Source organism: Rhinolophus hipposideros (genome assembly GCF_964194185.1).
Source record: "Rhinolophus hipposideros genome assembly, chromosome: 20".
Taxonomy (NCBI): Eukaryota; Metazoa; Chordata; class Mammalia; order Chiroptera; family Rhinolophidae; genus Rhinolophus; species Rhinolophus hipposideros.
Genome location: NC_138066.1, coordinates 50,510,603 through 50,523,886, shown reverse-complemented (window position 1 = coordinate 50,523,886; position 13,284 = coordinate 50,510,603). Strand labels below are relative to the sequence as shown.

At 49.2% G+C, this 13,284-nt stretch overlaps 1 protein-coding gene across 3 annotated transcripts in view; it reads right to left on the bottom strand.

Moving 5' to 3' along the window:
• Positions 1-716: 716 nt before the first annotated feature.
• Positions 717-13,284, bottom strand: part of TNRC6C (trinucleotide repeat containing adaptor 6C) — a 117,886-nt gene continuing 105,318 nt past the window's right edge. For all 3 annotated transcript variants that reach the window (XM_081029937.1, XM_081029935.1, XM_081029936.1), the window contains 4 exons: positions 7,523-7,717; positions 6,670-6,740; positions 6,032-6,171; positions 717-2,781 (listed from right to left, as the gene is read on the bottom strand). In XM_081029937.1, coding sequence (XP_080886063.1) covers positions 2,421-2,781; positions 6,032-6,171; positions 6,670-6,740; positions 7,523-7,717 — 767 coding nt within the window. In that variant the 3' untranslated portion in view covers positions 717-2,420. The remainder of the gene's footprint in view (positions 2,782-6,031; positions 6,172-6,669; positions 6,741-7,522; positions 7,718-13,284) is intronic.

The following is a 13,284-nucleotide window of genomic DNA, read 5'->3' as shown; positions in this document are numbered from 1 at the left end:
AAACAACAACACAAAAAACAAAAACAAACAGATTCTTTACTTCCATCCCCAATTTAAAAGTATCAGTTTTTCTACAACTCGATGCTGAATGGCAGCCTGGGAGGCCGTGTGTCTGGTGCACACGCGCGCGCACACGCGCACATATATTTGACATACATACGCAGGTGTATATATACATCAAATATAGAGAACGCATGTAATGGCAATGAGATGCGATTACTCTGAGGAAGGTTGGTTTAGCTAAATACACTACTGAACTTGAGAAAAAAAGTCTTGAACCCAGTTTGTGCATAGTTCATGATCCTCTATAAAACCAGCTTTTGTTGATCTGCAATTTTGCAGGACCTTCTTCTTTTTTTAATTTTTTTTGTTTTGTTTTGATAAAACCATTAAAAAGCTAATTAAAAAAAATGTAATGCACAAGTTTCCTGATCAAGCAGGCAGGGAGCACAATGTTCATATATTTTTTTAAACATACTTGAGGGTATGTTACTCCATTGTCTTTCTTTCTTGCAAAACAATCAAAACATTGATCATTTTTAAAACATAAAGCAATTTTTAATATATAAAGCACTCTTCAAACATCTATTTCTTTTGAGTCCATTATTTGGTAAATATGTAACTGCTACACATTAGAGATTAGGTATTTTTCTTCTTTGTGTTTTTTTTTCCTCTTTTTTTCTTTCTTTTTTTTGTTTTGTTTGTTTTTTAATAACATCTTCAGTGCTAGGAGTTGGGTTACAAAATACATGAAATGGTGTGGAGCTGCCCCTCGGGAACCCTGGCTTTCCTGAGAGCGCTTCCGCATGTGCAAGACACTGACCACAACGTCTCGTCACCTCGACGAAGGGGGACAATCGACAGAGTCCACGACGATGGCCGGAGGGGAAAACACTGTTCAATCCCAGAGCTCTGAAGTAGCGTTATCTGCATTCTGAAAATAGGTTTCTTTATGACGGAAGTCTTTTTTTTTTCTTTTTCTTTTTTTTAAATTCCTTTTTAAAATTTTTTTATTTTAAAGTCTGAAGGAGAAAAAAAGGTCTGTAAACAGGTGGGAGCCCTCAGCACGGGCTCCTCAGAAAGCAGTCACAACCCACGTCCAAGTGCTTGTTTGTGTTCCTGCCGTGGAACCTTCCATTCTCTACAAGTATCTATGGCCACAGTTCAACAACAGTTTTTTTTTTTCTCTTTAACTTTATATTCCAAATGGAAAAATGGTGCAATACTCTGGTAATAATTTTCTTGCATTAGTCCACAATAAAAAGCTGCTAAGGGTAGGTATACATATTATTTCTCCAGAGATATACACTGTAATTTTTAAACACAACAACAGAGTCCTTGAGTAAACATTTACACATGAATTGTCACCGGCCCTGTCCTCTGAATGCTCTTTAATGTATAGGGTTAGCTAAAGGAAGGGCAGGGACACTCAGTGCAAAGTTAGAAGCTAATAATAAACGTTTGACCAATGCGCCAAAAAAAAAAAAAAAAAAAAAAAAGCATATACTGAATAAAAGGGAAAACCCACAGATAAATCCCTCACACTTAACAGACGAACACAGTGTGCACACACGCACGCTTCTGTTTCAACGCACACACGCACACACGCACACACATATAGGCTGTGAACTTAGAAATTTTTCCTAGAGCCTGTTTCTGCGTACTGATGTCGACCTGGAAGTGTAGAATTAGACTTAGAAAGTGTTCACATTTCATTATTGGCCTGCTGGATTCAAGTATTTGCATGTTTGATATGTCTTTTTTTTTTTTTAACTTTTAAAAAATATTTTTTGGGATAAAAAAAATGACATGAAAAAGTAATGAAATAAGGGTGATGTGCATAGGCGGGTCCGAGGGAACGGGGAACAGAGCGCAGACCGCTCCTTCCGCTCAGCTCACTGGGCCGGCCGCCAGGACCTCCAGGCGGGGCCGCGTCTGCGCCCCAGTGGTGAACGCCAGCTCCCCCTGATTACGGGGTCCGCCTCTGGTAATGTGCATAATCGTCACAGGCTCGTTTTAAATAGGCTTTCTCGTCTCCCTCCCTCCCTCCCCCCTTGATAAAATAACCCTTTCCAGCCCACAATCTGAAAAGTGCCCTTCATGATAGAACTATTCTAAGCAGCTTTTATACTTAAAAAACCAAAATGACAACACACCGTACAAACATAAGACAACACAAAATAAAAAGCTATGAGAAACATCCCGTCATTAGCTGGGACACTGACCAAGCGCAGCCGCACTGTCTCGGGAACAGTTCGCAAGGACTGCGGCCAAGCTTCGTCTTCAGTATTGGGCAGAGGTACTTGAAAGGGCTGCCGGGCTGCTCGGGGCAAGCGGGGTCCTCCGCGACGCCCGACTGGAAAGGGTCAGCTTTTTCTTCTAGTGCTGATGATTGTGGCGCCCACAGGGCCCTCTCGGTCCTAGATGGACTCCCCACTCAGAAGGTCGCCAGGAAGCAGAGTGTTCAGCGGGGTGGGGCTTCCGATCACCCTGCCGTCGTCGCTGCTGGGTGGGCCCCACAGGCTGCTTGAGTACTGGGGAACCCCGCCCCACAGCAGGTCACTGCTCCCTTTGCCTGCCAGGCACGGGGCGTTCCAGTGGCCGGCGTCACTCCGCACCAGGCCGTGGGAGCTTCCCGAGGCACCCAGCCTTGTCTGGCTGGTCCCGGTGCTGGATTGCCAGCTGGAGGTGGGTGGCAGGGCCTGGCCTTGAGCTAAGAAACGATTCACTTCTTCTTCACCAGCAAACTCGGCCAAGATGGTAGTGTTTCCCAGCACACACCTAAAAGAGCAGAAGAGCAACAAAACTGAGAGCTGGTTTTTTGAAAAGAGCAACAAAATTGAGACACCTTAAGCCAGACTAAGAAAAAAAGAAGGAAGACTCAAATAAAATCAGAAATGAAAGAGGAGACATTACAACTAATATCACAGAAATACACAGCATCGCAAGAGACCACTGTGAACGATTATATGTCAACATATTTGGTAAGAGAAGAAGTGGACAAATTCCTAGAAACATACGACTTACCAAGACTGAATCATGAAGACACAGAAAATCTAAACAGGCCAATAACGAGTAAAGAGATTAAACTGGTAATCAAAAACTTCCCAACACAGAGAAGCCCAGGACCAGATGGTTTCGCTGGTGACTTCTACCAAACATACAAAGGAGAATTAACACCAATCCTTCTCAAACTCTTGCAAAAAACTGAAGAGGAGGGAACACTCCCAAACTCATTTTATGAGGCCAGCATTATCCTGATACCAAAGCCAAAGAAGTACATAGACGACAATTACAGACCAATATCCCTGGTAAATACAGATGTAAAAATTCTCAACAAACTATTAGCAAACTGAATTCAATGGCACATTACAAGGATCGTACACCATGATCAAGTGGGATTTATCCCTGGGATGTAAGGATGTTTTAACATATGCAAATCAGTAAATGTGATACATAGAACGAAGGATAAAAATCGTATGATCACTTCAATAGAAGCAGAAATAGCATTTGACAACACACAACATCCTTTCATGACACAGATCCTCACAAATAGGGTATAGAAAGGACGTGCCTCAACAGAATGAAGGTCACGTATGACAAACCCACTACCAACAACATACTCAATGGTGAGAGGTTGAATGCTTTCCCTCTAAGATCAGGAACAACACAAGGGTGCCCACTCTCACCACTTCTATTCAACAGAGTACTGGGAGTCTCAGAGCAATCAGGCAAGACAAAGAAATATAAGGCATCCGAATTGGAAAGGAAGAAGTAACACTGTGATTTGCAGATGACATGCGCTTACATATAGAAAACCCTAAAGACTCTACCAAAAAAAACCCCAAACACACAAAAACTGTTGGAACTAATCAATGAATTCAGTCAAGTTGCAGGACATAAAACCAATACACAGAAAATAGGTCCATTTCTATACACTAATCACGAAATATCTGAAAAATAGAGAAAAAAGACACACACAGACCGATGGAACAGAATAGAGAGCCCAGAACCGGCACCGAAAATACTCAATGGAGATATGATAGTTTCTTCAATAAAAGGTGCCAGGAAAACTAGACAGCTACATACAGAAAAATGAAATTGGACCCCCATTTCACACCACTCACAAAAATTAACGTTAAATGAATTAAAGACTTAAACATAAGACCCGAAATCATAAAACTCTTGGAAAAAATACTGGAAAAAAAGCTCCTTGACATTGATCTTGGCAATGGTTTTTCTTTGGAGATGACACCAAGAGCACAGGCAACAAAAACAAAAACCAACAAGTGGGATGACACGAAACTAGAAAGCTTCTGCACAGCAGAGGAATCTATCAAGAAAATGGAGACAACCTACGGGATGGGAAAAATATTTGCAAACCACCTATCTGATAGGGGTTAGTACCCAACATACGAGTATACAGAGAGCTAACAACTAATAACAACCACAAAACAATCTGATGGAAAACGGACAAGCTACGTGTCCCTCAATGGATGACTGGATAAAGATGGTGTGACACACACGCACACCGGAACGCTATCCAGCCGTGAGAAAGGACACCATGCCATCTGTGCCAACATGGATGCACTTTGAGGGCCTTATGCTAAGTGAGACGGTCAGGCAGAGAAAGGTAAATTCTGTGCGATAATCACTCGTACGTGGAATCGGAACACACCCGAGTCATACAAGCAGAGAGCAGAATGGTAGGAACCAGGGGTTGCGGTTGGGGGAAATGAGGAGATGTTGGTTAAAGGTTATAAACTTCAGGTGAGAAAATAAGTAAGCATGGCGACTACAGTTAACGATAAGTGTATCCCATCCTTGCAAGTTGCTAACAGAGCAGATCTTAAATGTTCTCACCGCCAGAAAGAAATGATAATTATGTGGCGTGAGGGAGATGTTAGCAAACTACAGTGGTAATCATAATACAACATACAAATATATTAAATCCATGCAACGTACACCTTAAACTGACAATGTTGTATGTCAATCATATCTCCAGAAAAACCTCCACAGAAACAAACAAAACAGAGTGGGCCAGGGGCCACGTGAGTGCAGCAGCCCTGCGTCTTCCTGTCTCACTGGCTTTCTGCTTTTTCTAATGGGAAAAGTGCAGCCGAAGGCTTCCCGTCACCGGCCACCCAGACAAGTCCTGCAGTTCCTGTTTCACCACGGCCACTTTCAAGCCCAGTGTGAAGTCTGGTTCTCATTTTAGACGTCAAGCAGCTACACTGTGTGCTACAGACAGTGCGTCCTTCAGGGAGCATGGAAATGTACCATTAAACTTGACCATCACTTAGGATCAGTGAAATTTACACCCTGGGCGGAAAATAGCAACGCCTATTTTCTAGGGCTCACATGCCACATGTCACTGAGGCTGTCCACTCACACGTCTTATCAAAACTGTCCTTACATCAGGGGAGAAGAGTTGGCTGTAAGGACCATGGCCAGGCCCAGCAGTGGGCACGAACGGTTCACATGCCCGTTGTGAGCTGGTGGAGAGAGTGCCTTACTTCCATCACTGGGCTCTCCATTCACTGGCCCGGGGAGACCTTTCCCTAGTGGAGGGAGGGCACAGCCACAGCGACTCAGCAGAAGAAATGGACACGTCACAAGACGCCTGCTATGGGGTGGACTGTGTCTCCTCAAATTCCTATGCTGAGGCCCTAACCTCTAATATCTCTGATGTGCCTGTACTTGGAGAGAGGGTCTTTAATGAGATCATCGGGGTGGTGGGCCTTACTCCACTATGACTGGCGTCCTTGTAAGACGAAGTCAGGACACAGACATACTGGAAGGAGAGACAACCACGTGAGGACACAGGAAGAGGGAGGCTGTCTCCAAGCCAAGGACAGAGGCCTTGGAAGGAAGCGACCCTGCTGACACCTTGATCCTGGACTTCCAGCCTCGAGACCATGAGACAATCAATGTCTGTGCCTGTGGGGCTTTGTCACAGCAGCCCCAGGACACTCCTCAAACAGCCCACACGTGCAGCCACATGGCAGCCACGTGGGGTGAAGAGACGTACATGTGCAGGGACTTCTGGGCCTTGGCGGCTTCCTCCTTGGAGCTGTACCGGACCACGGCGTTGCCTTGCGTCAGGTTCAGGTGGAATGTGATGAGAGGCCCGTGCTGCAGACACAGCGTCCGCAGCGTGGAGCCATCGATCTGAGTGAGGAAGCAGAGGGGTGATCACGAGCTGCCCGTGGCTTCTTCCACACATCCTCATCCTCAGGGGAAACGTGCATGCGGTCCGGTGCCCTCAACACGGGACAATGTCTGTGCCTCAAAGGCTCAAGACATGTGACTTTATACTTCTGTGGCCATGTCATTTAAAAACCTTGGACATTTCACTGCTGTTTGATGAGTTTCTAACCAGAAGAAGGAGAAACCCCCGTTCTGGGTCTGGCCCCGTCACCAGAGCACATGACGCAGAGCCTGCGGTTCCCAGCAGCCCCGTCGCCTGTGACCCGGGAAGCGGGGAGCACAGGCCAAATCGCTGGTGAGTGGGCCGTTAAAGACGAGCAATTCTGTTTATGAAGGTGTATTTTCAAATCTCAAAAGAGTAACATGTCAGCGAGAACCTCATTAAGCCCCCGGCTGTCTGCTCCGTGCTACCCGCATCCCCTCTGGGCCCGCGAGCTCGGGGACCCCGCCCTACAATACCTGGGGCGTGAGGTTGCGGAGAACGAGCCAGCTGCTTGTCCTTCCCGAGGTGTCCGTGCTCCAAGCGGAACCTGCACGAGCCCGGGGAGAACTCAGTCAGCTACTTTTCCCAACAGCTTCTCATCGCACCAACATCGTGGCAGCACGGAGCCTGCTTAGCCTTTCTGTGTGACAAGCCCGGACCTCACAAGGCCTGCAGAGCCCTGCGGGGGATGACAGAGCTCCCCCGTCTCCCTCCCCTCACTTAGCGCTAAACTTGTTCTTGTTAATGAGACCAAGCAGATGCGCAGGGCTGAAATTAAAAGGCCGAGACAGCTATTTCACACTATTATCTGTGGCTGGTTCCAACCTCAGTTCCTTGCATTCCCAGGGCCTGGCTTTCATCCCTGCGAGTCGGCAGAGGGCGCCTGCTGGAAGCAGTAGGAGGGGTGGTGGTCTCATGCTGGGGCGCTGTGTGGTTTGGGGCCGGGAAAGCCCTGTGCTCCATTGAAGTGTTGTGGAGAAGCAGATACCAGAGTGGAGCTGAGACCCTTGTGCTGGCCGAACGGGACATGTCCCAGGCCCAGCGTGGCCCCTCGGGGATGCTGTGACACTGGGACACTGTGGCCCAGAGTAACCAGTCCTGTCATGATCACCCGGGCTGATGCGGAAACACTGGTAGCAGGAGAGCTGGGCCCAGACAATGCCCTGCGAGTCCAGGGCACCTCGGCCCCCTCTAAGCCCTCCCAGGTCTGGGGGTGGGGGGCAGGGTGCTCACAAAGGAGCCGCAGGACAAAATGGCAGGCATGCTCCCCAGAAGGAAAGCAGAGAGAGCATGGAGCACCCCGCTTTGAACCCGAGAAGCGCTGCGTACCGGAGGTGTAAGAGCTGGTCCAGCCGAGGGGGCTGGCTCCCCACGTGGAGGAAGGCTTGGGATTGCTTAGCCCTGGAGGCGGCCTCGTGGGCGCAGTAGTGTTTCTGGGCACCTTCCACAGTTCATGGGACAGAGAGGCTTGCGTGTGGGAGGCGGGGCCGGAGGACCACGTCGATTTCATGTCTGACAGTTTACCTGGAAGGCAGAGACACAGTGCATAGGCTTTGTTGAGACGGAGAAGGCAAGTCGCTGCAGTGTTTGGGGGACCACACACAGTGGTCTCGGGCACTAGCAGACTGCGCGCGTGATGAAAAGGAAACACTCAGTAAAGCACCCCCACACGACCACCCTGGGACGTGCTCTCCCTGGAGCTTCCACCCGAGACAGCCTGTGCTCACTGTAGATCCGGCCAGTATTTCTGACACTTGACCAATGTGACACTTGCTAAATGTGCCAGACACAAGTGTGCCATCAAGGAAACAGCACTTTTGTCGCTCAATGTTAAAGGTAACCTCAACATTCTGCTCGGACAGTCTGTAATGTAAGAAATTCATCAAGGTCAGAACCTAACGTGTGTGTATCTTTCACGCTGTTTCTTCGGGTATGAGACCCTGGTCAGAGCCACGCTCCCCGACACACCCCGCCCGTCCTGTCATCTTGGATAGCTCTGAGACGTGCCCTCTGGGCCACACTGGGGCACTGGGTGTACCCCAGCTGTACCAAGGGCTCAGAGGTGCAGCATCGTGGAACCTGGGTGGGGGAAGAGGGTTTGAAGACTAGGAGAAAAAACAAAACTGGTAACGACCATCGGCCCAGCCCCTGCTGCGCTCAGACGCCTGGACGCCTGCCATGCTCACCTCGCCGGCCAGCGCAGCGCACAGGTGTGCCTGCCGTGGTCACTGGCGCTGGGCTCCCGGGACAGCACTGCAGCAACCAGGTCAACATAACCCTGGCCACATGAGTCAACTGTACCTCACAACAAACAAACGCTAATCTCAGCAAACGTGCCACTGGTGAGAAAAACCAAAATGCCAGGAAAGCCTGTCTTAGACACAGGGAAGGTGGATTTATTTCGCCGCTTCTCTTTAGCTAAATGATTCTGAAGTATTAAAGGTCTAAATACACCCCCTTTGTAAATATTAGAATCAACGTTATGAGGAATAAAATAATACAGAAGCATTTTCTCTCTCTTTTCAAAGATGCTACATCAAAACTCCTTTCTCCCCTAGGAAGCGGTAATTAAAGAATTCCTACAGTATTCTTACATGGGTTCAAAGAAGCCTGGACGAGAAGGTTTGCTGAACACAGAAATGCATCTGAAGAAATTAGTTAACCACGTACCCTCCTTATGTAAGGTCTCTATCTATGTACAACCCGACTGCGCATCTTGTGCGTGTCTCCACATTTCTTTATATCCAGGTCTTAACATTTTCAGATTCAAATTCCTCTGAAGTTTTTCTGTCAAACAGTCCTCGATTCTTACTAGAGGGACTCGTAAAGTCTAGGGCCTGGAGGGACTTCCAGGCCCTGCATTTCTCCGCATAATGGGAAGCAGTCGCACTTGGGGGCTGGGGGTTAACGAGGGGCCTGCTATGGTCGCCTCCACCCCCGATGGCAAACGAACGAAACGGCAAACACCAAGCGGGTGCCGCCTCCACGACTTCAAACCCTGTACCCCATTGTCTTGTAACCATAGGGTGCAGGGAGGAGAGAAGGGTAGATACATTTTGGCAGCAGCAGTTTACAGAAGCACAGGATCCTCCTGAAGGCCCCACGGGGATGTCACCATCCCCATTCTCCATCACACTACATGGTCACCCAGCTCAGGGACAGAGTAAACAGACCATCAGGACAAGCCAGGCTTGTCAGATCTGTTTGGGGAAAGAAAGCACAGGCTACCGGATGAGACAAGTAAAGAGTTAATGGGGGCGGACGGGTGGCTCAGTTGGTTGGAGTGTGTACTCTCAACCACAAGGTTGCCCCGGTTTGAGTCCCGCAAGGAATGGTGGGCTGTGCTCCCTGCAACTAAGACTGAACAATGGCAACTGGGCCTGGAGCTGTGGAACTCCGCCCTCCACAACTAAGACTGAAAGGACAACTTGACTTGAGCTGATGGGTCCTGGGAAAAACACGCTGTTCCCCAACAAAGTGAAAAAAAAAATTAATGGGAGCTAGTAGGATGGGACAGGCAATTGGTTAACAGGAGCAAACTTGCGAGCTAACAAGCACGAGCTTAAACATTTAACCACAGGGCTCTGAATCCCTTGGCTAGCACTGTACCTGCAAGCTGACAAGCACCTTACATCCATCAGAGGGGGGCACAGAACAGTTCCCAATCGCAACAGCAACCCCCTGCAAGCTGACATCCATCAAAGATGGGAACAGGACAGTACCCAGGAGAAGATAATTGTAATGGCAGCCCCCCTGCAAGCTGACAAACACCCTTCATCCTGCATGGAAAAATAAAAAAACCCCACCGCTTCTCATTGACGCAGCTCTCTCCATCAGACTCTACCCTGACAAACTTCTTCTGCCAGTATTTCTCTTACCCTCTGTCTCAGTAGCTCTTTCTATCAAACTGCCTTGACAAAATTCCTTTTGCCAGTTCCCAACAAAACTCTCTCTGTCTGACTTCTAACCAATCTTTTTGCTCTCCCACTTTGTAGAGTCTCATGAAAGCTTTCACGTTCTGCAAACCACCAGGGGTTAATTCTATGCCAATACACTACGTGCAAGGTGAGAGACCAGGTGCAATGCGTACCTGTGGTACTAGGTGCGGGTGCAATGCTGCTGAATGAGCGACTGTAGCCAGAGGCCCCGTGCGGCCAGGCATGCGAGGAAGGAAGCATGGCACTCTGAGATGATGGTGGGGGGGACCCTGCAGAACCAAACATGGCACTAAGAAAGGTGCCAGCAGGTGTGCCCCTCTAAGTGGCCATGATGGTTCTAAAAACCAGAGCCAATTGCCTCCCAAACTGCCGATTTAGTCGATAGCTGGCAATGAAAGCATGCTATGGTCAAGCTCATGGAGACGGTGTCCTACTCTGGGTCCCCAAGCTTTGCGTAGGCCAGGGACCTTTCTGACAGCTGAGGAGGCAAAGCTCAGGAGACAGCACGAGCTTGTCTGAGACAGGGTTTCAAGGCACCAGAGAAAAGGGCTGTCCCCAGGGGGTTTAAAGCGCCACATCAGAGTTTTAAAAGATCACACTGATTTCCCCTTCCAGGTAAGCTAAAAATATAATACAGGGCAATCGCCATTAGTTTCACACCTCAAACAACATCCACAAAACTAAAAACCAAAAGGAAACAATGCTCTACACTTTTTATTATAAATTTTGCCATAAAGACCAACACTTTTTTTTGGCTCAAATGTCTCAGGCATCCCATTAGTTCCCACATTTCTCATCTGAACTACAGGAATAACGAAGAGAAGTCTGTGCTAATAATTGTGAACTTGAGCTACTGTGTCCCCAGAATGGCAGTTTCCTATTTTGAAAAACCTGTTCCTGAACCCAGGAGGAGGCTGAGGGTATGCAGGCCCCTTGAGACACCCTTGCTTCCCAAGAAAGCTCAGCTCCCTGGTGTTGGGCATGTTTCCACGTCACCCTCCCTCATAATTCTTGGAGAAAAACTAGAGGCTGGGGAACAAGAGGATGAGGCAGCGGTAACAGTCTGGGTGGAAGGAGGATGGAATCGGAGCCCTGTGACTTGGAAATTACCCCGCCAGTGTGCGCAGGTGGCTGGGGCAGAGGACACAGACACATAAGAGTGTGGCTGCCACGTTTTCCACCACAAATAATCTCAGAAGTCACGGGACCCCCTCCTGGGGGGTGCATGGACAACCTCAGGGAGCGGGGGAGGAGCTTTCACACAGACCACCAGGCCTGTGACGCCTGGCAGACCGGAGCGGTGCGGTGTGTGCCCGGCACAGCTGTGTGCAGCTGCGCTGCTGTGAACGACCTTAGAATGGGGACATCGGAGCTGAAGAACACTGAGCTGATGCGAGAGCTGTGCGTCTTCCATTGTAAAAGATACCAAGTCCCCTGCCACGCTGAGCTTCCTCCCTGAACCCTCCTCCATCATTCAGCACTAACAGGCCATCACCAGGATCCCAAGGGTGTACTATTGAACCCTCCGTGGTATTTCTTTAATAATTAACAATAGGGTACTTAGATTTTAACAGTGCTCTAGCTTTGAAATTCTTAGTTTTAGTAATGGAATTTGTCCCATACAGTGAATTTTCCTTTCTAGATGAAGTACCAGTCTCAGGAGGTCGTGAAACGGCACGTGTGCACCTCACACTTCTGGTCAATGGTCACGGCGTCCACGTTAAAACGGTAACAGCTGAACAAATACTGGGCTAGTGACACTTTTAATGTCAAGTCAGAACTTAGCACCGATGGCAATAACTACAGAAACACCACCTGGTATACTCAATGAAAGAAGACAGAAAATCCCACTATGAAAAGATGTAAACAGGCCAATGCGAAGAGGTTGGTGGCTATTTCTCACAGTTTTTCTTCTACAGCACGTCTTAATTTTTTCCCCTCTGTACTTTAGATCAAGCTGGTCACTTAAAAATATGACAGCCTTTCGTGGCTCAGTCAGAGCTTGGTCCCCGGAGGGGACGCTTGGAAGCCCCCGTGTGGGGAGCAGCGCGTCCCGCCCTGGAGAGAGGCGGCCAGACGGGTCTGCCCTTAACAGTTTCCTCCCACTGCCCTGTGGTGCTGGCACCTTTGGGTCCTAAAGGTATGTTCACTGTGCTCCACTTCTCTCAGATAACAAAGCAGGTGCTGGAGCAGAGGAGCGAGGGCTTCCCGGGGCCGTGGCAACCTGGTCAGGGGACGGACGGAGGGGAGGGATGCACTTGGCAGGAGCAGCCCCAGACGTTATGTGATGCCAAATGAAGAGAGCGCCCAGGTGGGATGGCTGCTGTCTGATCTCCACCAGAGAGCTGGACAGCCCTCTTTACGTCTCCTGACGCAAATGCCCCTCATCCACTCAGATTCCCTGCCGCCTTGCGCGGGCACTCTCAGCTGCTCAGCTCTGTCCTCAGAATTCACCTGCGTCTCCGGGCCGCCTTGCTACGCCATGGCACACTCGTGTTAATGTGGAGGACCTGCACGCCCCAGGGGCCCCCAGGGACCAAGGGATCACTGATGGTGTATCGGGGACCGGGCAGGCTCCCCGCACTGGCACAGCCCTGCTGCCACACTCGAGCCGTCGAGCAGTGAGGGCTGAGTCTTCCTTGTGTCCTGTGCCTCAGGCTGTCCCCTCGGCCTCTCAAACAGGCTCCACTCCCCACAGCTCTGAGTCCCCTGTGCCCCTTTTCTGTCCCTGATGGTGGGGATGCCTACGACACCACTGCTCCAAGAAGCAACTGCACGGGACACGGGGAAGGCATTCCTCTGGGAGGGAGGTCTGGATTTCTCCTGGCTTCTACCCCAACCCCAGATACACTCAGAATCGGAGACTTCAAAGAACCATTAAAAAGAAAGGCATCTCTCCCACAGGTCGTATCTGAAGCCGGAAACCTGAATGATTGTGTTGGGAACTACCCAAGTGTTGGCATTCGTGACAAGCACCTGTGGTAACCTGGCTGTTCCTTCGCTGATGACAAACTGTCAGCCTGGCACCTACACACCACCTTCATCTGCAGCCGCGGGGAAAGTGAGCGACTGCCTTTCCCAACACTGCACAGGAAGTCTCTACTTCTGTTCTGTAGCGCAGCTTATCGCTTCCTTCCACTGGGTCCTGGCGTC